Source organism: Mustelus asterias, chromosome 1, assembly GCF_964213995.1.
Source record: "Mustelus asterias chromosome 1, sMusAst1.hap1.1, whole genome shotgun sequence".
NCBI classification, from domain to species: domain Eukaryota; kingdom Metazoa; phylum Chordata; class Chondrichthyes; order Carcharhiniformes; family Triakidae; genus Mustelus; species Mustelus asterias.
Genome location: NC_135801.1, coordinates 61690302 through 61717779, shown reverse-complemented (window position 1 = coordinate 61717779; position 27478 = coordinate 61690302). Strand labels below are relative to the sequence as shown.

The 27478-nt window shown below is 43.6% G+C and overlaps 3 protein-coding genes across 9 annotated transcripts in view; 1 reads left to right on the top strand and 2 right to left on the bottom strand.

Annotated features, from left to right (window-relative positions):
• LOC144507323 (von Willebrand factor A domain-containing protein 2-like) overlaps positions 1 to 1075 on the bottom strand; it is an 82652-nt gene extending 81577 nt beyond the window's left edge. The window contains exon 1 of the mRNA XM_078234512.1: positions 823 to 1075. Coding sequence (XP_078090638.1) covers positions 823 to 1075 — 253 coding nt within the window. The remainder of the gene's footprint in view (positions 1 to 822) is intronic.
• The window catches only part of lyar (Ly1 antibody reactive homolog (mouse)), a 355306-nt gene that overhangs the window by 298441 nt on the left and 29387 nt on the right, over positions 1 to 27478 (top strand). The gene's annotated exons all lie outside the window — the stretch shown is intronic.
• zbtb49 (zinc finger and BTB domain containing 49) overlaps positions 4801 to 27478 on the bottom strand; it is a 33894-nt gene continuing 11216 nt past the window's right edge. For 5 of the 7 annotated variants that reach the window (XM_078213145.1, XM_078213154.1, XM_078213163.1 and 2 more), the window contains 5 exons: positions 24148 to 24194; positions 16338 to 16411; positions 14725 to 14807; positions 7908 to 8069; positions 4801 to 6227 (listed from right to left, as the gene is read on the bottom strand). In XM_078213145.1, coding sequence (XP_078069271.1) covers positions 5533 to 6227; positions 7908 to 8069; positions 14725 to 14807; positions 16338 to 16411; positions 24148 to 24194 — 1061 coding nt within the window. In that variant the 3' untranslated portion in view covers positions 4801 to 5532. The remainder of the gene's footprint in view (positions 6228 to 7907; positions 8070 to 14724; positions 14808 to 16337; positions 16412 to 24147; positions 24195 to 27478) is intronic. The other 2 variants (XM_078213200.1, XM_078213192.1) reach the window with 2 other exon arrangements.

Here is a 27478-nt window from a genome sequence, read left to right as displayed (position 1 = left end):
CCATGTCACTGAACTCCCTCATCTCGGTTACCATTCCAACTCCTTTTTTGTGTCCTCTCTGAAGCCTTGACATCCTTCCTAGAGTTTGGTGCCCAGAATTGAGCATAATACTCCAGCTAAAGCCTAACTAGTGTTTTATTAAGATTGAGTATGATCGCTTTGCACTTGTGCTCTCTTACCTCTATTAATCAAGGCAGGTATTCTGTACGTGTTTTGACAGGTTATTAGGACACCTTCAAAAATATGTTAATATACGTCTTCAATTTTCTGTTCCTGTACCACCTTGAAAATTCCATTATTTTGCCACATCACATTCTTCCTTACAAAATGCATTACTTCACACTTCTCTGCATTAAACTTCATCGATCACATGCCTGTCCATTTCACCAGTCTGCTGATGTCCACCTGAAGTTTGTTTTGAGCTCCTCATTGCTTACCATATTTCTGAGTTCAATGTTATTTGTAAACTTTGTAATATTAGTTACTTAGTGGCATACGTGGGGTTGAGAAACTTATCAGCCATGATTGAATGGCGGAGCAGACTCGATGGGCCAAATGGCCTAATTCTGCTCCTATGTCTTATGGTCTTTTGGTTTATGGCTGTAGCATGGCTGGTGGTATGCTGCACAAATGCTGTCATCTTGAAAGAAGACTTCATTCTCCACTGAGCCACTGCTGCTCCCCTGAGACAGTGCCTCAGTATTCTGACAGAAGTGTTGGAGGACATATTGCTGGACTGCTGTGGGACTTTCAAGTTCCTTCAACACAGGCCATCTGCAGCCATGATAGCAGCAGTCTAAGCTTGTATGGCAGCAAGCAAACCTTGAATAGCATTGGTCTGAGATTCCCCTGCAGTGTTCAGACATTGGGTAGCATCTGCTTGAGCTGCAGTGGAAGCCGAGACATTGACCATCAGATGCTGCAAAACGGGTAGGCCCACAAACGTGTGAATGGAGTTGGCCACCTCTTCAATGCTGGAATGGATGAATTCCATGCTCGACAGAAATCCCTGTGCAAAGTTGTTGCCAGACTCATTCATGCTCTTTGACATTGCTTTCTGGTAAGAATTGTGCATGTCCCTCAGTTTTCTTCTGTAGTCTGCCCCTATCGAAATGCTCCCTCTGCAACAGAACTCATGTATAACCTCACCCTCCGTCACCCCTCCAGGAGTTGGAACCTGCTCTACCTTTGCTCCTCACCCTGGCTGCGAGCCACTTGTGCTCTGTGCCTCATCACACACATTTCTTGCCCTTAAGCTATCTGCTGAAGAATGGGCACGATCAGTACCTGAGCTAGAGTCTGCAAATGTGAGACTGAGTGACAGGGTTTCTTCATCAGCACTTTTCTCTTGATCTTCCACCATCACTGGCTAGGTTGCCGTTCTTGGGTATCTGAAAGGATAAAAGGATAAAGTTGAGTTGTAATGGGGTGGGATGAGGGGGGAGGAGGAGGTGTGGAGGGTGGTGTGAGGGAATCTGGTTGGGTGAAGAAATTCATACTTACACCGTAAGTAGTTTGTAAGTCAGAGGAAAGTTTGGCTGGAAGGCCACCTATGCAGTTGTAATAAGCCCTCGGAGGCAGAAGTCCCTTCACCAAAATCCCTTTATTTACAAGGCTGACAACAACATACAGAGTGCTTTCAGTTAGCGGTCTACACTAAGACTCCCAGAGGAACTGACACTCGTGGTTAAATACAAAGCAAGAGGCTCCTTGATTGGCCCATCAACTTGGCCCTTAATCAGGGACATCTTTTAGTGTCCAACCAAATAAACAAAATCAAATTAACTTAGGAAAAACTCAAAAGGGGCAGTTCCCTAAAAGGAGGGGAACTGCCCGAAAAACCCGCAGGGATTTGTGACTGCTCTTCGAGCAGCAGTCAAGGGACCTTAATCAGGGAGTTCATATTCTGACAGGCCAACTTCAATTGCCTGATTAAAGTTGTTACACTGGCCAACCCCCCTCCCCTCCTCCTCTGCACCACTTTGACCAAGGTCTCCAGCAGCGTTGCAAAGCCTTGGAGCCAGCTGTCTAAGCTGTTGTGCCATTTTTGTCTCTTTCCCAGGTCAGAATAAGTTGTCAAATGAATTTCATCGCCTGATCCAGCCACAACGCACACCTCTCCTTTGAGAGGTGCATTGTGGCTGGTTCTAAGACTACAGGTCAGCCTTAACTAATGCGAGCCTGGTACAAATGGAGCACATAGAGGCGTGCAGCCATTTCACAGCATGATTAGTACTTGACTGCATGTTGCTATTGTGTCAATGAGCAGGCATCACAAGATTTAACATGTAACCTGGGCACAGCTTAACTCTCATCACGATTCCCTCACTTGTTTTGAGGAGCACACTATTGTATTTGCCAACTAAATATTTTCTATTGTTTATGATATATTAGCAGTATCATTTCACAGCTAATTATTACATTTTCATCTGAAAACAATAATGAACAATGAATCACAATCAATTTGTGCTTGAAGGAATAAAGTACATCCTGAATTATGTGAACTGCAGCGATCACAAAACTAACTGACCAAAGGAATAGAATTATGGAATAGTTAGCTGGAACATTACCTTTCATACATTGTTGGGCCTCAGATCCTGCTCCGCTTCATCCCCATTCTAGCTGTAAAGCTCTGGATCATTATCCACATTCCTCCCAGCCTCGTCCCACATTCCATTTCCCTCCTCAGTCCCCAGGAACTCCCACACAAGCCCACTTTCTTTTTTTCATCTGGATACATTGCAATGTTTTCTGGCTCTGAGTAGCTCACGGGAAGTCCACTGGCCAGTCTACAATTCTCCTCCGCACTATCCAAGCCTGCATGTCCTCCCCATCCCCCGAGACACACACTCCTACACTCTCATGGGTGTGCTCTTATTTGCCTGTCCTTTCAGGTACATTCTGAGAGGGAAGTACGCAGAATGAATACAGGAACGTAACAGGAAACTGAGAAGTCAGAGGAGGTAAATGGAAAAACAGGCTTGCAGAAAGAGTGAAAATCCAGAGACAGTAGAGTAAAAGTATGTGTGTGAGTGAGAGAGACAGATTTCTGTTTGTGAACAGAATTCCCACTCACCTGAAGAAGGGGCTTGGAGCTCCGAAAGCATGTGTGGCTTTTGCTACCAAATAAACCTGTTGGACTTTAACCTGGTGTTGTTAAACTTCTTACTGTGTTTACCCCAGTCCAACGCCGGCATCTCCACATTGTGAGTGAGAGAGAGAGAATTCAGGCGTGATAGATGTAAATAAAAGAGAGGCAAACCTTGAGAAATCTAATAATATCATTTAATATATTACTAATTGCAGGAGGTTCTGTTTGAATGATCTTCTTTCTGGATTGTAAAGCTTAGGTTTCTCTATATTTCCTCATATTGATCAGTCCTGTAGATTTTCCGTAATTTTTCTAAAACTAGTCAATCTTTTTTTGAGCTGTGATGGACAAAATGCAACATTGTTTTCGAAAGGCCGTCTGACCATCTTCAGTAGAATTTCTGTTGAATTGTATGCAATTGTTCAGGCTGTATAATTTACACCTCTGGAAGAATACAAGGTCTGCTGCTTAAAGTACTTATCTTCTTATTCAGCATCCTTATCCAGCCTGATCTTAAAGGAGTTTTTTTTTCTTAAGATAGCATTAACCATTTTGAGATGATTAAAGATGCTATTTTTGGGATTTGCCATCCACAAATATAGCAAGTCTAGAGTGGGACACAATGGGCGGAATGGTGGCACAGTGGTTAGCACTGCTGCCTCACAGCGCCAGGGACCCAGGTTCGGGTCACTGTCTGTGCGGAGTCTGTATGTTCTCCCCATGTCTGTGTGGATTTCCTCCGGGTGCTCCAGTTTCCTCCCACAGTCCAAAAGACGCGCTGGTTAGGTGCATTGGTCATGCTAAATTCTCCCTCAGTGTACCCGAACAGGCACCACAGTGTGGTGACTAAGGGATTTTCACAGTAACTTCAGTGCAGTGTTAGTGTAAGCCTACTTGTGACACTAATAAATAACCATTAAAACATTGGATAGGGAGAGGGTCTACAAGATTGGATAGTCAGAAGTGTTTTCCCAGGGTGAAGGAGTCAATTACCAGGGGGCATAGGTTTAATGTGCGAGGGGCAAGGTTTAAAGAAGATGTACGAGGCAAGTTTTTTGACACAGTGGATGGTGGGTGCCTGGAACTCGCTGCCAGGGGAGGTAATGGAAGCAGATAAGATAGTGACTTTTAAGGGGCGTCTTGACAAATACATGAATAGGATGGGAATAGAGGGATATGGTCCCCAAAGGGTGGGGGGTTTTAGTTCAGTCAGGCAGCATGGTCGGTGCAGGCTTGGAGAGTCGAAGGGCCTGTTGCTGTGCTGTAATTTTCTTTGTTTTTTCTTTTTCATTTGTGTGTGTGCAGAATATGTACACAAATTCATGTACTTGAACCTGCAAATTATAAAAAGGTTTTGACATTGTGTAGCTCTCATTACTTAACATTAACAAAGTGGTACTATCACTAGACTATTAGCTCTGAAAGCCTTTACAGATTAGGACCAGGTTTTGTGCAATATTTATTTTATACATTTCAGCTGATCCTAATGGAGCTGGTGTTATTGATACAGCAAGGGAAAACTTTTCTAAAATCATTTGGGGGACATGGGTGTCACTGGCTTGTCAGCATTTACTGCACATCCCTAGTTGCCACTGAACTGAGTAGCTTGCTAGGCCATTTCACAGGCCTGTTGAGAGTCAACCACATTACTGTGGATCTGGAGTCACATGTAGGCCAGACCAGCTAAAACGGCAGATTTCCTTCTCTAAAGAACATCAATGAACCAATTGGGTTTTTGCAACAATCGTCATTGGTTTCATGGTCGTCAGTAGATTCTTAGGCTGGAATTTTACTGCCCTGCCCACCACAGGAATTGGAGCGGGCGAGAGGCGGAACATGGAAAGGTCCGTTGACCTCAGGTGGGATTTTACGGTTTTGGGGCAAGCGAGGCCATAAAATCTCACCCTTAATTTCAGACTTTTTAAATTGAATTCAAATTCCACCACCAACAGTGGCTGGAATCGAACCCAGGTCCCCAGAACTTTATCTGAGTTTCTGGATTAATAGTTTAGCGATAATAACACTAGGCCATCGCCTCCCACTTATGTATTTTTTACAATACCCGACTTGTCCAGTTGCAAAGCTTACCTTAACTTACTGGGGATTGTAAGGAATCAAAGCATCAGGCAGGGCTGGAGAGTCAGTGGCTAGTAAAAGTCTTATCAAATCTTTGCAATTAATTTGCTTTTTAACATTGAAACAAGATGCTGAGACATTTTGCTCTCAAAGACTTCGTTAATTTTGTTTCTTGTTTGTTGCATCACCACATATTGTACAGGTCTCACCAATTAGATTCTGGTAAATAACTAAGGTTTCATTTATTAAAACTTATAAAAATACATTTCACAAGACTTTTTTTCTCCCTCGTGTCAGCAATTGTGCCAAAAATAAAATTGAAGTGCATTCTAATTGTCAATTATATTAGTTGAATCAAAATAATGTCACTGATCTAATTCGTTATCGTTCTGTAATGTTTTCATAGCTAGTCCCCACAGCGTCAGGCTAGAGAGGAATGGTCCTTCATTAGTTCTATATGAAACACTAGGTGTGTGATTTCCAAAGGGCACGTTGATGTGAATGTCCAGACTCGTCACTGATGGTCGCACAGTTGAGGAGTTCTGGGATGGCAGGGACTCTTCAGATCTTGGACTACTGTCAGCCGTGGGAGTATGGGGATGATGGGAAGTTTGAGGCTTGTGGGTTTTTGCAGAACTCATCACCAACTTGTTTTGATGATCATCCGCTTGTTGTTGAACCAAAGAATTGTATTCAGAGTGAGAATTTTCGTGCATAGTTGCTGATGTCTCAGTCACCCTAACAGAAGGCTGTTCCGGATCCCCATGAAGCTTGTCCAATGGAGAGACAGGCAACAGTGCAACTTGCATAGCCTGGCTGAGGGGCTCACAGTCTGCTGACCTTTGCTCCTCGACAGGCTGACGGTAACTTTCCTCAGAGCTGTCAATCTCCTCATTTCTTACTTCGTGATCCCCATTGTACCTGCAGTGCATTCGTTTGTGTCGGTGTAGGACAGCAGAACGCGTGAAACACTTGCCACATGTCTCACAATTATAAGGCCTTTCACCAGTGTGCGTCCGGACGTGGCGACGCAAGTCACCAGAACCCGCAAATCGTTTCCCTGCAAGTTAAATGAAGGTCATTAGGATATTGGGCAAGTATATGTTGTTCATGTGACTTAACATAAAGGAAAACGGTTTCTAAAACTGCCACTGCTCACTGAATTTCACATTAACATGACAGAAATGTAATCCCGATTGGATCTACCACTAAATCATAAATAAAAAGAAAATGACATTCAATAAGCATCTTTCACTGGTTATCTAATCAAAATTACCACTTGTACAAAGACGATATGCTTTTGAAAATAGCTGTTTTTGCTCATGCCATTGATACTAAGTGCTTTGAGCATTTCTATTCCTGATTATATTGTATTTCAGATAATGTTAATGAAACCTATTCAATTACAGCCTGTTTTAAATTGAGATACTTGTGTTGATGAGTGATTTTAATTAGTTAACAATGACTGAGACCATTAACGTTGATTTTCCTCCTCTAATTGCAGAGCTTTCATGTGAAAGAAATTGGATTTTACTGATTTTTTAAAAATCAGCAAAAAATGTACAAAAAAATATGTCTAAGGGCTCTATTGATATGTTTATACATTAATTAATGGGATTAAAGAGACACTGCTCATATTAACAGTGAAACATTGGCGTTCAATCGCTTACTGAACAAGTGTATCACCAAGTATACTGCTAACTCACACAGTTTCAGAAGGTCCAAGGCTTAATCGCTCATCCTATTTGAGGCAGCATTAAGGCACCATAAATAAGTTTGAGAACTCCTGGTCTAGAGATGGAGGGTTCACAAAAATTTCAATGGACTCTTTCTGAAAGTGTGTGTGTTTACCTATGGGTGTGGATGTATATATTTATGGATGGATGATTCAATGGGAACCTACTGATTCACACTACTGCAGATATCAGAAAGAACACCCACTTGTCTGAAGTACTAAAGGACCTTTAACATCTACAGAACTACATCTCAGCATGAGCCAATGGCTTTAAAAGAAAGGGATTAGAAAGAAAATAAACACTTTGTTATTTTGTACTTTGCATGGGGAGATGGTGGGGGGGGGGGGGGGGGGGAGAGAGAGAGAGAGAGAGAGAGGGGTGGGGGGGGGGGGGTGGTGAGGAGCTCGCCCTGAAAATGGACGCAATTCTCTTCTGTTTTCACGCTCATTTGGCACTTAGAAGTTTTTTGTCAAAATCACCTCTTTAATGTTTGTAATTAAGTTCATGATTTTGGCGCTGAGAGTCTATATTTGTATTTCTGAACTAAAATTTCCATGGGCAGGATTTTCAGGCCGCACTTGCCCCAAGGCCAGAAATTCCCGCCTGAGGTCAACGGACCTTTGCATGGTCCGTCCCCGCCCGCGACAATTCCCGTGGTGGGTGGGATGGGAAAATTCCGGCCCATACCTTTCACAAACTCATCAAGACAGAAAATCACTGTTTTAAGTTCTGGAAACTCCTCTGAATATCACATCACAATCTAATTATGCAGTACATTAAGACATCCCCATCTCTGTCCATTCACAATATACACACAGTGCTCTCATTTATCCTGCTTAATACTTGTTGTGACAAGAGGGACACCACAGAGTTCAAACCTGATTTCTGTGGTTCAGTTACTGTCTGATAAAACTTGCTAAGCCATCAGTAAACCTGTAAATATTTTAAACAGAGGAAATGTTTCAGTGCGCAAACATTTCTAGATGTTTTGACAACGAACCTACCACATGTTAAACAATTATATGGTCGCTCTCCTGTATGACGTATTCTGTGTTTGACAAGCTTCCTCTGCATGTTAAAGGACTTTCCACACTGGTCACAAGTAAACAGTTTATCTGCACTGTGTGTCTTTTTGTGTTCCTTTAAATTACTGAAGTTACTGAAACCTAAACAAAATTTTAACATGTTAATTTTTTTTTAAAAATCACACTGCTATATAGTGCAACACATATATTCACAGACTTTGATTAGTTTATTAGTAACAAATGGTGCCGTTGCTAGCATGTCAATATAGTATCAATATGTAATAGGAAAAATTGTCAATCAGCTGAAATATTGATCGAGGGTCACTCTTAGTCAATTATCCCATCATCACCAGCATTATAGAATCATAAAATCCCTAGAGTGCAGAAAGAGGCCATTTGGCCCATTAAGTCTGCACTGACCACAATCCCACCCAGGCCCTATTCCTGCAACCCCACATATTTACCCTGCTAATCCCCCTGGCACTAAGGGTCAATTTATCATGGCCAATCTGCCTAACCTGCACATCCTTGGACTGTGGGAGGAAACCGGAGCACCTGGAGGAAACCCACGCAGACACGGGGAGAACGTGCAAACGCCATACAGACAGTGACCCAAGTCGGGAATTAAACCCAGGGTCCCTGGTGCTGTGAGACAGCAGTGCTAACCACTGTCACCATGCCGCCCCAAATTTCTGACACAAGACAAATTATAGATCAAAATTGCAGGATTTACTTTTTCCACAGTTTAAGTAATTATGCTTTTCTAAAGTCCTTTTGAAAATACTCCCGAGCATGGAGACATGTTCTTCTTTTTCCCCTCACAGTGAGGGTATGACGTTGTCTGCATGATGCATCAATATGCTGTGCTGAGGGAACAGATTTACATTGGTGATCTTCCTCGAAAGTGATTTCTGTTTGCAGTAGTCGGGATGGAAGGAAGAGAGAGGCCAGGCGTGTGAACCGTGGAAGAATTTTTTAAAAATCAGAAACGCCACTCAGGCCACTTTTGTGCTTCACACAATTGTTGGCCGACAGGTTGAAGCTGCTGTTTGTACTGAGTTATAGAACATTCTCCCACTGTGTGTGGAACCATAAGAAAAGGTGAGCAGAAAAAGAGAGGAACAAAAATCCACTGAATTCATCAGCCTGATTCCAGGCTTTCTAAATAATGGATGGAGTTTGCTCAGAAAAATTCTAAGTGTAACGGGAAGTTTCCTTACCCTTTTTCCAGCAAGGTAATTGGTGGTAATGTACAGCACTTTGTGCAATACGGAGGCCACATTGTAATTCTTGCCATGGGGGAGGAAGGCGGTGGGGGGGGGGGGGGGGGGCGCAGCAGCGGCTAGAGGCTCAGCTCACCGAGAAGCCAGCGGCTGAGCACTCTCCCTACTGAGAGATCTGTCACTCCCCCTCATAGACATCATCAACACCCCCCCCCCCCCCCCCCCCGCATGAACATTGTCCCTACCCCCCAATGCAGAGTTACCCAATCCCTCCCCATCTACGTCAGCATCTGCTTCTGTCAGACCTCACCCCTTCCCCACCCTCTCTGGCCACACCCTTATCAGGCCTCACCACCTTGGCAATGGAGTGGTGGCAGGCTGGCAATGCCCACAGGGCACTGCACAACCCTGCCCCCGATCACCTGGGGAGGGCTTCAATGGCCTCTGGTTCCACTGGCAAGGCCATCATATCTGGTCCCTGTTGGTGGGGAATATCTGTGAAAGATTGGAAAAGTAAGTGAGCCAGGACGATTGTGCATGTTCGCTAATGACATGCAAATATTTAGCCTCGTGTCCTTCCCAGATGTGAAGTTGATTTTGCCGGCAGAAAGGGGCTGGCAAGATCGGGAAAGACAAGAAATTGGACGTGAACCGGATTTCTTGCTCATATTTCCCGCCCAGCTACTCTACTTGACCAGCGCAGCAGGCCGGAAAAGTCCCGCTCAACACGTTTGGTAGTTTATTGAAAATAAGTGCCAATTGAAATCTGGGCACGTGAAGGCCCTTGACCTTTCACTGCTGCAACTGGAGTTGTAACCCAGTTCTAAAGATCAATTTTCAAAATCTTGTTGATTTGTAGGATCAAAAGTCAATTGAATTATAAGAGTCCCAGCCTGGTTTCCAGGGACAAGCGACTTCAGAACAAAAGAGTCTATTCATAACAAATTGGCAAACAGATAGGAAAAGATTATTAGAAATAGACACGCAAGAGCACATTTCAACTGAATATCAATTCACACTACTGCCCAACCAGCAGCTGCACAGGTACAAAACTGAGACTTGAAAAGCGACAAAAAGAAAAAGACGCGATGATAAAGATATGCTCAAAGACACAAACTGAGGATACTCTTCAACAGATTTGCTTTCCCATTGCTTTTTTAAGTGACACACATTAAAATCTTATACACATAATAATGGACCAAATATATATTATGTTGTGAATATCTAGTTAAGAACTAGGTGTTAAACACTTGTTTAAAAACAAAAGAGCAGATACTCCTGAAGGTGGTGAAAAGGATAATGTAGAAGATAGGGATGAGTTGAAGAGACTGATATGTTCTCACCATCATAAAATCAGACATTTAAAGGCAAATTGTTGACAATTAAAAGGTGAACCAGTAACAGTGGTAAAAGTGACTGGAGTTTGTCCAAAGAAAGCTGCAAAGAGTAAAACTTGTGAGTAACTGATTGCTTCTAATGTTTTTACAATGGATGTGCAGAGACGTGACAGATTATAAAGGATTTGTATTTGGGGAAGTCACGCCATTTTTGTCCAAGGAAGAAGTTGGAAAGATTGTTACCTTTAGGGATATGGGTTCAGTTTGTCAGCAGAAGATTGAGACCTTCCTTCGGAAAGTTTGCTGAAGAAGAATGTATTGGTAAAGGGTATTGATGGCAAGTGTGTAGAGTGAATAGAAATTGAGTTCTGGTAAAGAAATCTGTTATTGTTGGTATTGTTTCTCAACTATGTGGGTTTTATATTGAGGAATGATAATCAGGCAGTGTTGTTTTCTCACAATATGGGATAGTATGCCATAGTTCAGGAATGGTCACTGTGAGCAAACAGTCTTCACCTATTTGTGATCTAGTTGAGCAAGAAACTGATTCAAGTAGAAATACTGATGTATCCACAATAATGGGCAATAGAGTGGCTACAAAGATGCCATGATGTGGAGATGCCGGTGTTGGACTGGGGTAAGCACAGTAAGAAGTCTCACAACACCAGGTTAAAGTCCAACAGGTTTATTTGGTAGCAAATACCATAAGCTTTCGGAGCTTGCTGCTCCTTCGTCAGATGGAGTGGTCTCAGTTCTCCAACAGTGCACAGACACAGAAATCAAGTTACAGAATACTAATTAGAATGCAAATCTCTACAGCCAGCCAGGTCTTAAAAGGTACAGATAATGTGGTTGGAGGGAACATTAAACACAGGTTAAAGAGATGCGTATTGTCTCCAGACAGAACAGCTGGTGAGATTATGCAAGACCAGGGGCAAGCTGTGGGGGTTACTGATAATGTGACATAAATCCAACATCCCGGTTTAGGCCGTCCTCATGTGTGCGGAACTTGGCTATCAGTTTCTGCTCAGCGACTCTGCGCTGTCGTGTGTCATGAAGGCCGCCTTGGAGAACGCTTACCTGAAGATCCAAGGCTGAATGCCCGTGACTGCTGAAGTGCTCCCCCACAGGAAGAGAACAGTCTTGCCTGGTGATTGTCGAGCGGTGTTCATTCATCCGTTGTCGTAGCGTCTGCATGGTTTCCCCAATGTACCATGCCTCGGGACATCCTTTCCTGCAGCGTATCAGGTAGACAACGTTGGCCGAGTTGCAAGAGTATGTACCGTGTACCTGGTAGATGGTGTTCTCACGTGAGATGATGGCATCCGTGTCGATGATCCGGCACGTCTTGCAGAGGTTGCTGTGGCAGGGTTGTGTGGTGTCATGGTCACTGTTCTCCTGAAGGCTGGGTAGTTTGCTGCGGACAATGGTCTGTTTGAGGTTGCGTGGTTGTTTGAAGGCAAGAAGTGGGGGTGTGGGGATGGCCTTGGCGAGATGTTCGTCTTCATCAATGACATGTTGAAGGCTCCGGAGGAGATGCCGTAGCTTCTCCGCTCCGGGGAAGTACTGGACGACGAAGGGTACTCTGTCCACCGTGTCCCGTGTTTGTCTTCTGAGGAGGTCGGTGCTGTTTTTCGCTGTGGTGCGTCGGAACTGTTGATCGATGAGTCGAGCGCCATATCCTGTTCTTATGAGGGCATCTTTCAGCGTCTGGAGGTGTCTGTTGCGATCCTCCTCATCCGAGCAGATCCTGTGTATTCGGAGGGCTTGTCCGTAGGGGATGGCTTCTTTTATGTGTTTAGGGTGGAAGCTGGAGAAGTGGAGCATCATGAGGTTATCCGTGGGCTTGTGGTATAGTGAGGTGCTGAGGCGACCGTCCTTAATGGAGATGCGTGTGTCCAAGAATGCAACCAATTCCGGAGAGTAGTCCATGGTGAGTCTGATGGTGGGATGGAACTTGTTGATGTCATCATAGAGTTGTTTCAGTGATTGCTCACCATGACTCCAAAGGAAGAAAATGTCATCGATGTATCTAGTGTATAGCATCGGTTGAAGGTCCTGTGCGGTGAAGAAGTCTTGTTCGAACCTGTGCATGAAGATGTTGGCATATTGAGGTGCGGATTTTGTCCCCATGGCTGTTCCGTGTGTCTGGATGAAGAACTGGTTGTTGAAGGTGAAGATATTGTGGTCCAGGATGAAGCGGATGAGTTGTAAAATTGCATCTGGAAACTGGCAGTTGACGGCATTGAGTACTGAAGCCGTTGCAGCAATGCCATCATCGTGGGGGATGCTGGTGTAGAGTGCCGAGACATCCATTGTGACGAGGAGTGCTCCTGGTTCAACTGCTCCATGTGTGTTGAGTTTCTGTAGGAAGTCTGTAGTGTCGCGACAAAAGCTGGGGGTTCTTTGTACAATGGGTTTCAAGATGCCCTCGACATAGCTGGAGAGGTTCCCGCACAGGGTTCCATTTCCTGAAACGATGGGACGGCCGGGTGTGTTCGCCTTGTGTATTTTTGGGAGGCAGTAGAGATCTCCAATGCGTGGAGTACGTGGGATGAGAGCACGGAGGGTGCTCTGAAGGTCCGGATCAAAGGTTTTGATCAGAGTGTTGAGTTGACGGGTGTGTTCTTTGGTTGGATCTGTGGGTAACTGTCTGTAGTGTTCCTCGTTGTTCAGTTGTCGGTACACTTCTTTGCAGTAATCCGTTCTGTTCAGTATGACGATGGCCCCTCCTTTGTCTGCTGGTTTGATGACAATGTTGCGGTTGGTCTTGAGAGCGTGGATAGCGTTGCGTTGTGCTTGGGTGATGTTCGGTGCTGTCTTGTGAGTGCGGCTGATGAATTTGGTGTTGACGCACCAACATCCAAGGGGGCCTTCACGACACACGACAGCGCAGAGTCGCTGAGCAGAAACTGATAGCCAAGTTCCGCACACATTAGGACGGCCTAAACCGGGGTGTTGGATTTATGTCACATTATCAGTAACCCCCACAGCTTGCCCCTGGTCTTGCATAATCTCACCAGCTGTTCTGTCTGGAGACAATACGCATCTCTTTAACCTGTGTTTAATGTTCCCTCCAACCACATTATCTATACCTTTTAAGACCTGGCTGGCTGTAGAGATTTGCATTCTAATTAGTATTCTGTAACTTGATTTGTGTGTCTGTGCACTGTTGGAGAACTGAGACCACTCCATCTGACGAAGGAGCAGCAAGCTCCGAAAGCTTATGGTATTTGCTACCAAATAAACCTGTTGGACTTTAACCTGGTGTTGAGAGACTTCTTACTGTACAAAAATGCCTGCAGAGTTTCCAAATCAAAATTCTTCACAGAAAGGACTGAGACCTTAAAGTGACCCTGAAAGGTTAACAACGCCCAAAATGCAGGAGCCAGTGATATTGCTCAAAAATAATCAAATAAAATTTGTCCGGAAAGGAATCAGAAAAAACTTGAAGGATTACAAATTATTTAAAGATCCTACCGAAAAAGAATATCAAACTTTTCTTCTTGAACATAAAAAAGCAATGACTAAAATGTGTAAAGAGGCTAAGGAGGGTTTTGAGTAATGAAGGATTGAGTTTTTGGCAGAAACAGAAGCCATTTTGAACTGGTCATTTCAAAAAGGAAAATGTACAATGTTTAAATTGGGAAATTGAACTTAAAAATGAAGATATGCCTACAGCTTAAGGAGGAAAAAATGATTTAACTATGGCTTTTGACTGGGATCTTCTTTTTGGATTTAAGTAATGAAGAAACTACAAACATTGAGGACAATGTCCGAAAAGCTGAAACCTGAACAGACTTAAAATACTGAGCCTGCATGTGAACAGCAAAAAAAAATTCCTTTTGCAGACACAACTTTGGATTATAATTTTGTAAGAAGAAAACTTTTTGAAACACCACAAAAGTAATATTTCACATCATAAGCTGGACATAGAATTCAGCATGTTATTGAGATGGCATTTTGAATTTCCTTGGACAATGAGGGATGATTATTATGAATTGTATGTTGTAAGATAGTTGTAAGATAACATAATGTAAGTTGCAATATGTTAAATGGTATAAAGGAAAATGCATCATGTTGATGGTGCAATTTCATCAACATTACAGAAGCTTTTAAGTTGGAATAATGAACTCAGATTGAACCCATCCTTGCCATCCATCTTAATGTAAAAGGTCAAAATTTATACATTATCAGTTTACAGGTGAACAGAAATCAAATATTTCATCTACAAACCTCGACCACAAATGTCACACAGATGAGGTTTCTGGCCTGTGTGAATGACAATATGGCGTTGTACATCACCAGAGGCAGCAAACCTGAAATGAAGGACAAGACTTTAGACATAAGGAACTCACTTTCTTTTTTTAAAAAGAACCATTACAACTTTCAAAATAACGTACACTCTCCTATGCTAGAAACTCTCTTCCACCCGCCAAAAAATCCCATGCAAATATCCGACACCTGACTGTAAAATTACTAGACATTCATCGTAGCTGTGCATTCTTTTGAATGATAATCTGATCATCAAACTTCCACCCGTAGCATAGAAATAATACTTTTGGATGTCATATAAAGATCGAAAATGTAATGGTTGGTTTTCCTTTCCACTGATACTCTGCATGATGTGACAATCATGTTTCAAAATAATGTGGCACGCACCACATTACAATAAAACATGGTCCTATTGCTTATCAAACTTTGAAAAATATCCACCCATGTATTCCCGCCTCTACCAAACTCAGGACGCTGCTTCTCCAGTCATTGTCCACCAAACTTTTATCTCTAAACCCTCCTAAACTAACACAACCCTTCAGGTTTTCCTCAGGTTTTGGCAATCTGCCGATTTGCCAGAGTCCAGAGACACAGTGAACTGAATGTATGGCAGAGGTGGGTAGCTAATTAAGGCACTTAAAAGGATAATTAGTCCTTAATTTTGGGCACACTTTAAATTTTGCAAGCAGCGCATGGGCCTCCCCGACAGGTGAGGAGGAGGCAGCTCCGCAGCGAGAGGTGACAACCTCGTTACTTTTGAGGCTGTTGAAGAGCTCGCCGGCGCTAATGACACGGCTGCTGAATGCCCATCTTGCAGCCTTGTCATTGCAGATTGAAACTGTGGAAATGGATGCCTCCAATAGCCATATTCTTTTCACTTGCTCTACTGCCACTGATGGGGACTGCAATTCCTCCCTGTTGATCTATCAGTCCAATTGTCAGCAGTGATCACACTAGTCTCAGTGTGGGAGTCTCTGAACTCCATTTTAGTGGGCCGCAATGTACTGCACTCCCACTTGTGAAAACCGCCCATCATCACAAACTGGATGGCAAAGGCCTTCCATAAAATGAGGGGCACATCCCTGACCCCAAGGGATTGGATCCCAGAAATGGTCCTGTCGTAAATTCCCAACACCTGAGGAAAATCCAGACCAATGTGTCCATTAATATCACATGACCAGAGCAACTGATCATATCAGGTCTCACGTCGTGTCTCATGCTGCTATTAGCAATTTACACAGCAGTAAATAACTACCACTGCTGCCTCATAGCAACAGGGATCTGGGTTTGATTCGCAGGTTGGGTTACTGTCTGTGCGAAGTCTGCACGTTCTCCCCGTGTCTGTGTGGGTTTCCTCCGGGTGCTCCGGTTTCCTCCCGCAGTCTGAAAGACGTGCTGTTTAGGTGAATTGGTCATGCTAAATTCTCCCTCAGTGTATCTGAACAGGCGCCAGAGTGTGGTGACTGGGGGATTTTCACAGTGACTGCATTGCATAATGTAAGCCTGCTTGTGACACTAATAAATAAACTTTAAATTTTACCAAGATGTTAAAATAAAAATGTTGCTGCCATTACCTTTTGCCACAGATCTCACAGATGTATGGCTTCTCACCAGAGTGGCGCCTCAAATGAGTTTGCAGATTTCCCGCCTGGCAAAAATTAAAACTCAATACATTGAAAGCCACAACACAAAGTGACAGACAATCACAAACAGCCAATTCCCCCTCCGTATGCAATCATCATTGCCAGAGATTACCCTCTCACACATCATCATTAGTGAAGCAATGCTGCTTTTAAAACATCAACGTTTTTGATGTCTCTCACGCCAATTGAATGACTTGCTCTTCCCACACTTGATACCAATGGTGACTTATTTCGGGATATTAGCTTCTCCTCCCAGTGTGGTAACAGCATACAAGAAACAATTAACACAGCTCCACTGTAGAAGAGATAAATCAGCTCTCTGTTCATACCAAACATGATGTGGAGATGCCGGCGTTGGACTGGGGTGAACACAGTAAGAGTTTTAACAACACCAGGTTAAAGTCCAACAGGTTTATGTTGGACTTTATGGTATTTGCTACCAAATTAACCTGTTGGACTTTAACCTGGTGTTGTTAAAACTCTTACTGTGTTCATACCAAACATGCCAACATATGCCCGTTTCATTGCTTCATTTAGAATGAGTGGTCAGACAGACTGCAACTCCTGTTTGTTGTTTTGTTAGAATTTCCCAAATTGACAAGACACCTCTACAGGTGTCTTCAATCTGGCAACGCCACCTGACTATTCAGAATATCTCACTCTCCACCCTGCTGGCCTCCCATTCTACTGTCCCCTGACGTGCCCTTTCAATTTGCACAGATCCAGCGAGCACAGCAGAGACATTCACACAGAGCTGCTTTTCAGGCATGCTCCAAGGCTGCTGTCATCCAAGAAATAACTCTGTTATGAGCAGTTTATGCTATAATAAGTGAACATAGAATAGAATCCTACAGAGCAGAAAGCCCACTGAGCCTGCAACGACAATTCCACCCAGACCCTATCCCCATAACCCCACGTATTTACCCTGTTAATTTACCCTGACACTAAGGGGCAATTTAGCATGGCCAATCCACCTAATCTGCACATCTTTGGACTATGGGAGGAAACTGGAGCACCCAGAGGAAACCCACATAGACATGGGAGATTGGGCAGACCCCACACAGACAGTCACCCGAGGCCGGAATCAACACGGTCCCTGGTGCAATGAGGCAGCAGTGCTAACCACTGTATCACCCATATCAACATAGAACTTTAGCAACAAATCTCTGCATACCTGAGCTCTCTAAGATGTACAGTACAAGGGTAATTGGCTAGGTGAATAGTTTCCGAATGATGGGGGCAATTCTCCCAAAAACATTCTCTGTGGCAAATTCATGGGAAAACTGGAGTAATTCACGCTGTTTTTTTCAGTGGGAGTTCAGACCAGAATCTCCCACACTCTGTGCAATGCAGTGGCCACCAGCGTGAATATGATTAAATTTCAGGGGGCGAGGCCTATTCCCACCTGGGAGGCTGAAACCTGTGGGCCTCTGTGCATGTGCAGTGGCCCTGATCTGCCAGCCTCTGGTTTGCTGGATCCCCGCTGAGGGGCCCCCCAACAATTCCCGGGCCAGCCCTTACCCCCTCCGTCCCGGAGCACCCCCCCTCCCCAGCAGTCTCGATCGCCCCCCCCCCCCACGTATGCAGACCCTCCCCTCCCCTCCCCTGGCAGACCCTCACTCCCCAGCCTGCCCCAAATGCTGGCCTCCCTCCAGCCCCAATGGGATCCCAATGCAGAGTGACAGTGGAACCCCCCCAATCGCCGCTAGGCTCTGCTCCCACCAGGCCCCACCCCAATAGGCTCCGCCCCCTTGGCACTGCCTGATGCCCAGTGGACAATGCCAACATGCCCCCTTGGACATGGGCACTTTGCCCTTTGGGCAGTGCCAGGGTGCCCATGCCCAGGAGGCATCATCTCCTCCCCCCACACCGGCCGACCCCCCTGGGGGCCCCGATTGCCCCCTCTTCAGTCCAGCGGGGTCAGGCCGTGAGTTCCCCAAAAGTGGGGAGCTGAGAATTCAGTGCGAGCCGGGCCTCCGAGCCGATTTCTGGCACCGTGCAGACACCAAATCCCGGCCTAGGAGATGCAAGCGCGGAACGAACGCTCGTGGGAATCCCGCGAATCGGCCGACGTGCGATTCTATTGGCCCGCTGCACTAAAAAATTAATGCAGCAGGGTGGGAGAATCGGCCCAATATCTCCATCCATCCACACAATTCTGACTTGTGGGGCTGGATTCGAGAAGCAAGTCCGGGCCGGGATTGGAGTTGGACTGCATCATGATCATGATGCCATGGTGCCAACACGGACCCATTTTTGGAAATGCCATATCAGGGTTGCATCGACTGCCCGTGGCAGTCTTGGAAAGAGAAATCGGCCCAAGACCTTTCCAGGCAACAACGGCGGGCTGACATCATAAAAGATTGACAAGGGGGTTATAGGGGGTGTGATTAATCCTGCGGGGGCTCATTCCCATAACCGTAACAGTCACAGTTGGCACTCACAGTTGTGGCCCTGGCCATCCTGTGGATGGATTATCTCCCAATGATCATGCTCAGGCAGCTGTGATCATTTTAAATTGAAAAAAACTGATCTTTTTTTCGGAGGGCACCTTGAGGTACACACTCTCTCGCTCTCTCTCTCTCCGTCAGTAATCTGCTGCTCCCACCTTAACCAGTAGGGCTGTCAAAGTGTCAGTGCTGGAGAGCTCTCCAGCTCCAGGGACCCGGCCGTGTGCATAATTGGACGGCCAACCCGTTCCTTACCATAATATGAATTTGGAGCAGGAGTCATTCAATAAGATCATAGAAGCTTTGCGGTGCAGAAGAGGCCATTCAGCCCAACATATCTGCACCAACTCTCCAACAGAGCATCCTATCCAGCCCCGCACCCTCACCCTATCCCCGTTACCCCATGTATTTACCCTGCTAATTCCCCTAACGTACATATCTTTGGACACTAAGGGGCAATTTAGCATGGCCAATCCACCTAACCTGCACATCTTTGGACTGTGGAAGGAAACTGGAGCACCTGGAGGAAATCCATGCAGACACAGGGAGAACGTGCAAACTCCACATTGTCACCCAAGGCTGGAATCAAATCCGGGTCCCTGGTGCTGTGAGACAACAGCACTAACCACTGTGCCACACAAAAAAAAGCTTACTGCGCCTGGTATTCCCAGGCAGTCTCCCATCCAAGTGCTAACCAAGCCTGAGACTGCTTAGCTGCCGAGAACAGACAAAATCAGGTGTTTTCAGACTAGTGTGGCCACAGGGATCACTGATCTGATTTTAACCTCAACTCCACATTCCTGCCTATCCTGATAACGGTTCACCCCCTTGCCTATCAAGAGTCCATACCTCTGCCTTAAAAATACTCAGAGCCTTTTCCTCCACCAGCTTTTGAGGAAGAGAGTTCCAAACTTAGTCAAAATTCTGAGAGAAAATATTTTTCCTCATCCCTATCTTATTGGGCAGCTACTTACATTTTAGTTCTAGATTCTCCCACGAGAGGAAACATGCTTTCCACATCCACCCTGTCAAGTACCCTTAGGACTCTCACTCTCCTGAACTCCAGTGGATACAAACCTGATTTGTCCAGCTTTTCCTCACAAGAGACATGCCCATTCCAGGTGTTAGTCTACTAAACTTTCACTTCTAATGAATTTACATCCTTCTTTAAATAAGGAGACCAATAATGTACACAGTACTCTAGATATGGTGTCACTAATGTCCTATACAACTGAACCTTCCCTACTTCTGTATTCAATTTCCCTCCCAATAAACGTTAACATTCTATGAACTTTGCAGATTACTTGCTGCACCTGCTTACTAACCTTTTGCAATTCATGCATTAGAACACCCAGATCCCTCTGCATCTTAGAGCTCTGCAATCTCTCACCGTTCAGGTAATATGCTTCTTTTATATTCTTGCTGCATAAATGGACAATTTCACATTTTCCAGGCCATTAGTTGACTTGACCCTTTAGAAATCCGGGTGGGAATGACTGGAGCATGCTGCGTCAGGGTAGAAACCTGGACCAGCTCAACTTCAGGTCCCCAATCCTGGAATGAAAACCCTGGCCATTTTTTTTAATGGACTGATTGCATCTGGTTCCTTGTAAGATGCTGGAGTTAATAGGTTTCTTAACCCCATGCTATGAAGACTACTTTCTATGCCAGAAATCACAGGAACTGAATAGCTCTAAGAAGAATGTACATAAAGCTTCCAAATTTAGATCCAAAAAAGGATCCAGATGTTTGTATGTTGCAAAATTCTTTCAGGCTCCCTTTGGAATCAGGAGATGAAATTTTGTTGCCCCCAAAATAGTTCAGGTAATGGAGGAAGGGAAAATTGCAACAGCTGATATATGTTCACATTTGAAACTTTGAGATATTCTTCGATTAGTGAGACCTCACCAGACATGGAATTGTGGCTCTAAACATGAGAACAGAATTCTTCTATCTCTCCGTGGCAGAAACCTCCTGGAAGACCCATGAAGTCACCAACACGGACAGCGGAAAACATTCTTACAAGAACATATTCTGGAGTTCTGTCTGTGAAAGGATGCAAATCTCTGTCTTTAACTGGGACAGAAAACCTATCTATCATGACACTGAGATCAAAAGTTAAAAATTTGAGTGATTTCCATGTTTTGGATAGGTATATGAATAGGGAGGAAACAGAGGGATACGGACTGAGCAAAGGCAGATGGTTTTTTTTTAGTTAGGGCATCATGATCTGCACAGGCTTGGAGGGAAAAAGACCCCGTTCCTGTGCTGTACTTTTCTTTGTTCTTTGCTTTGCTTTTCCAGCAAATTTTGAGAATTATCGCAAGTGAATCAATCCATCCATTATTTCTGCAGAGCTTTATGGGTTATGAGTAAATGAAGGAAAAATATACATTTTACCCAAAGAAATGATTAAACTGTCAAAATAGTTGTGTTTTCAGAGTCCTGCTTAATATTGCTGGTTATCTTACCCAGCTACACTGCTTATCTGGTCCTAGGGGGCACCGTTTAAAAAAGGGGTCTGCTGTTCAAGACAGAGAGCAGGTGGAATTTCTTCTTTCAGGGGTCTTTGTGCTTGGAATTCTCTTCCCCAGTGAGCTTAGAGATTGGGTCATTGTATACATCCAAGGCTGAGTTCCAGATTTTGATTGACAAGGGAATCAAGTGTTACGGGGTGGGTGGGTGAGGAGGAGAGGAGGCAGGAAAGTAGAGTGAAAGCCACAATCAGATCCATGATCTTATTGAATGAGGCAGCAGGTTTGAGGTATTGTGTAACCGATTGCCACTCCTAGTTCTTAAATTCTTATGTGTGGAACTGTGAAGTAAAATGTACTTGCGCACAAGTACTGGACAGTGTGGTACAATGTCACAATGAAGACCTAATTCTACATTGTTCCAACAGCATGTATCATTAAAATAAGATCAATGTGAACAATAAATATCTTTTAAAAAGAACATAATCTCTTGATGAGTACTTTACATAAATGTTCCAAGTAGCTGGTGACTGGCAGCCCTTGGCATTTAAATATTGCACCATAACACACAAGGTAGGTAATGAAGAGTAAAATTCAACAATGAGATTTGGCACCAACCACAATGGAATTTGACAAAACATATCCTCCACTGAAAGTGATCCAGGCCCCTCAGATTGTTTGGTAGAATAGGCCTCAGCATTAAATTGCCAAACAAAGAATGAAGCATTGTTCTAGGGTGGACCCTTCCCTATTCTGAAACTTGCGATGGCTTATTACCAAATGGATTAATCAGCTTTTGGTGAGGATCTTCTCAGCATAGCCAAAGACATAGACTAAACAATCAGTACCTGTACTGGTCAATATGAAGCTGGTATTCAAATGTTATTTCATACTTTTGTGCAACTTCCAGGATTAAGTTTGGTCATAAGCTGCAGTGATCTGAGTGATCTCCATTTTAGTGCTTTGTAATTTAGCCTCAACTGTCAACAACAGCCATCTTTGTTATGAACAATATCAAGCAATTTTGTTCTGTAACTGCTACGAGACCTGACTGGAGTCAAGTCCAGCAAACAGGTTTCAACAGAGTTGGAATAGTAACTGCTCCCTGCTAACAAGGTGGGCAACATCTCCAATCTTGCTTCAAATAGTGATGTAGGTTCCTGCGGTAACTGCGAAGAACATTTCTCTAGGGATCCCACAAAGAACAGACTAAAGGGTGGTACTCATGCTGGAACTATCTTCCTGTTAGTCACATTGCAAGTGATCTTATAGAGGTCTATAAAATAATGAGGGGCATAGATCAGCTAGATAGTCAATATATTTTCCCATAGGTAGGGGAGTCTAAAACTAGAGGGCATAGGTTTAAGGCAAGAGGGGAGAGATACAAAAGTGTCCGGTGGTGCAATTTTTTCACACAGAGGGTGGTGAGTGTCTGGAACAAGCTGCCAGAGGTAGTAGTAGAGGCGGGTACAATTTTGCCTTTTAAAAAGCATATAGAGAGTTACATGGGTAAGATGGGTATAGAGGGATATGGGCCAAATGCAGGCAATTGGGACTAGCTTAGAGGTTTAAAAAAAAAATGGCGGCATGGACAAGTTGGGCCGAAGGGCCTGTTTCCTTGCTGTAAACCTCTATGACTCTATGAGCTATTGACAGTAGTCACATTGAACAGTTACTCCCATATAAGTGCAAATCCTTGTTACAGTTCAGGATCTTTTCTATAGAAATTATTTGAGGGGAATAAAGATACATTAATTTTTGTGCTTTAAAGTGTTGTTTCTATCTGCAAGTGGAGGAAAAGTTCTGAGACTGTAGATAGATGCAAATGAGCTGTGATATGTTTCCTGAGAGACTACAAAAAGTAAGCAATTTAGTGGTTCGTCCCCAATATCAATAAACACAGCATACCTATAGGCCGGGATTTTCTTTTCCCGTTTTTGTCAGGTTGGTTCAGCGATGGAAGTAGAAAATCTCACGAGAACTCCCAAACTATTTCACACTGGAGAAAATGCTTGACACAATTATCCCCCCACCCCCGTCAGTGACGGGGCAAGTTTCTTGAAGTTCGATGTCGGGAACATCATTTGAATACACTACCATCTATTTAACAGGTCTCTGTACCTGAATCATCACCCCCCACCTAACACCCATCAGAAAAATCCAGTCATGTCAGCATGAGGGCACAATGGTGTGAATCATGACTGGTCCTCCAAGGTGTGTACCTGGCGAGTAGACCTCCAAGAGGATCTCAGGTGAGTGCATCACTCGGGGGGAGGGGGGTGTGGAGGGTCATGCTCATACATTTAACTCGTTTGCATAAATCAAAAAAGATTATGAAATGAATGGTTGCTATCCTTATGTTATGACTCAGAGATAAACTGCATCAACTGAACTAGGTGAATTTGATCAAACTATGGCTTTGCGTGCTTATCTTACTCTGTAACAAAGAATTTTAACCATTTGGATCAAGGCTTTCCTTATCTAGCTCGACCTACAGGGATTGAAGGTCTACATGTGCAAAAGACATGGACTGGATCACAAGAAGACACGATTTGTTAAGTCATTGGGTTGTGCTATTGTGCAATTGGGTGCAGGGCAGTAAGATCATTGACACAAAAGTAAGAGGCACAGACCACTGAAGGGAACGGATGATATCACAGAATTCAAGAAGGTATCAATGGCAGAAGCAAATTTGTAACAGTCAAGCACCACACAGGCAAGGTGCTATAAGTTTGAGCCTTTAATTTTGCCTCAAAAAAGACAGCAAAAAAACCTATTTGGAATACTTTTGACAATACTTTTAAATAATAATTTTACCTGTGAAAAGTGCTTCCCACAGATGTTGCACTCAAATGGTTTCTCTCCTATTAAACACAATGAAATACATATATTAGGAAGTTAGACAACTCACAATGGGCATCAGTTATCCTTTTTTCATACGTGTCCTGATTACCTACATTTAGCAAAAGTAGAATCTATAAACACTCTCAAATCAGGAATCACTGATAAAAGTTACATAAAGTACCAATTTATGGATTGCTTATTTAACTACAACAATTGCTGTCATCTGTCCTCCCGAGAAGTAAAAAGTGGCTTTAAATTCTACTCTTTTTACCTTGCTGTGCACAGTGGAGAAACTGAGTGTATAACTAATGGGGATTGGGTTTCTAGTTTTGTTATTAAGAGATAGGAATATAATTTAAGGTCATATATTTTTAAATGTGAGCCAAAATGATTGCTCAAAGAATTTGTAAGCTAATTTCAGGAATGTAATCAGGCACATTTTAATGAATGGAAATCATAACATTTGTGCTCTTCTTGTGATGTTGCTCAGAAAACATTTTACAATATTAAACGGATTTAAAATATTCGATTTTCATTATTATTTGTATTTACTATCTCTCCATATCAATCTGTCCATTCTAAGTATACAGGCTTTAGTTGTGGTGAATTGACCTCTCTAACGTACATGGAAATTCCTCACGGAATCAAATTCTGAAAAATCAAATCTTATCTCACACTCAAAAACGTTTATATTCTTGCCTCTTAATAACAAAACTTGCGACTAATCCAAGGAGTTGAGGAGCTTTTATTGGAAGGCAATGGCAAAAAGCTAAATTAAGCTAAATTAGCACTGATGCAAGGATAACAGGAAGTCCAGAGTTCAGGGTGGGTGATGCATTGCTGGAAAATTTGGATGGTGTCGAGATCAGGTCCATATCGGAGGTGATAGCAGCTTTGGCAGAACTTTAAATCCATTACCTGACATTAGAGGGGGCCGGGATTGGTGGGAAGGCAGCACATTACAGTGCAATGATAAGGGTCTGCAGTCTGTAAGGGGATGGCGAACATGGTCCAAAGGCCATATGATGCCTTGTGTGAGGTGCAGTTTGTTTCCCTCTTTACATTACATCTCTCTATTAACATAGTTGCACTCTTTGTGCATACCTTGTGATAGTGACATAGAAGTAAACCTGAGAATATTGTGCTTCAGCTGAGCAGTGAAGTATTAGAATGAGGGCGCACTCTGAGATCAGGAATAATAAGGAAGCCGAGCAGGTTGCATCCGCAGGATAGGGAGAACATTAGTTGGAGATGAGATAAATAAATGTAATGAGCAAAACATTGGTTAAGGTAGCACTGCATTAAATTGATGCTACGTAAACAACAGATTCCCCGGGACTGCCAATGTTGCTGGTCATTACCTGCACAGCCTGTGTGGGTTTCCCACTGATATCATTGCAGAAGGGTTATGTGGATAAGGCGGGAAAGTGGAGTTGAGGATTGTCATATCAGATCAGTCATGACCTTCCAGTATGGCGGCAGAACAGACTAGATGAGCCACTTCTGCTCCTACGTCTTATGGTCTTAAACCCAGGCAGTTAGTGGCCCCGGTACTTTCTGCTGCTGGGGAAAATCAACATAGTTGACTTAGTTATACAAGTTAATTTTTAGCCTAATGAGTACATTTTCTAGATTGTTGCATTTGTATTTAATCAGATTGTAAATGCAATCATTACATTTCAAAAATAACTTATGGTTGTGAAGGGCTTTTGGACAACTGAGCTGATGCAGGAAGGTGATTTTGTGGTGCATTGGGTCATATCCCTGTCTCTGAGAAGCTCTGGGGTTCAGGTCCCATGCCAGGTCTTGATGGCCAAGGAAGGTGGGTTCATAACGAGGTATCAACTTGCAAGTCCTTCCAACATATGCCAATGGCAGACAGTGAGAGTGGGAGGAACTCCTAATCAATTGTCTATGGCAGGTAATGTCAAACAATTGCAGTACTTTGCCAAGCATAACCAGGGGGCAATACAGAAATCCATGATTGCCAAAGTCATACCAGGGCATGGCATACAGAAGAGAGAGAGTGAGAGAGTGAGCTTGTGGAAGGTGCTATAAGAATTGTGTTTTTGCACAATGTATTTGATGAGAAAGTTGAAAATTACTAGTAAGAAACATTTATTAACTGGTGAAGAAATTTTGCCAATGCGTTAACATAGATTAAACACTTGGATCACCAAACAAGTGCAAGAAGATTTGTAGAAGTTATAGAAGAGGTGGCACGGTGACACAATAGTTAGCACTGCTGCCTCACAGCGCCATGGACCGGGGTTTCATAACGGCCTTGGGTGACTGTCTGTGTGGAGTTCGCACGTTCTCCCAGTGTCTGCGTGGGTTTCCTCCGGGTCCTCTGGTTCCCTCCCACAGTCCAAAGATGTGCAGGTTAGGTGGCTTGGCCACAGTAAATGCGCAGGGTTATGGGGATAGAGTGAGAGGATGGGCTTAAGTCAGATGCTCTTTTGGAGAATCAACGCAGACCCGATGGGCTGAATAGCCTCCTTCTGCACTGTAGGGACTCTATGATTCTATTCACACTCAAATGCAAAATATTCTTTTATAAATTTTAGCAACAATCTCGCAACTCGTAAGCTTTTAATGTGGATGCCACTTGACATCAATAACAGATAAAGTATAGCACCAACTGGCACTGCCACAATAAAATGGCCCCAAAATGGACTTTTGGCTAAGATTAAGTGTAGTATCGATGTGCTGCACTGGTTGAAGTCATGAGGTTACACTGAGGCTTCATTTGAAGCAATTTTTTAAAGCAGCATCTCGGCCTTTTGGCTAAGATGCAAATGAGATCAAGCCCTGGAGGAGGTGCAATGCCTACTCCAATCAGCTTGGATCATGTAGATCAAGCCCAAGACAGGAAGTGAGAGGCCTGTCTTGTCAGCTTGGATCAGGAATGTCTCACTTGCTGAGACTTTGAATTGGACTTTGATTGGGTTGAATTGGATATATAAACAACAAAAAAAACAGCCTACACATTGGAGAGTTCTGAATGCAGTTGCCTGGGAAGTTGAAACTTCCCAATTCCTGTGGAATCTTTGCAGTGGGATTTCCTGCATCTTCAAGGGTACATCTGGTTTCTGACAAACTGGGCCATTATATTTGTATAAACAAAACACCTTGCAGCAAATTTCAGGCAATAATCCCTAAGTTACATTTTAAACAGCAAGTTCTAAACACCTGAGTTTCTCTTGTAGTTTCAGACAGGCTTCTTTGATTAGATTATAGTCTGCTGGTGATTCCTGACACACATTCCTCTATGTGCAAACACTAGAACTAAATATTATCAGTT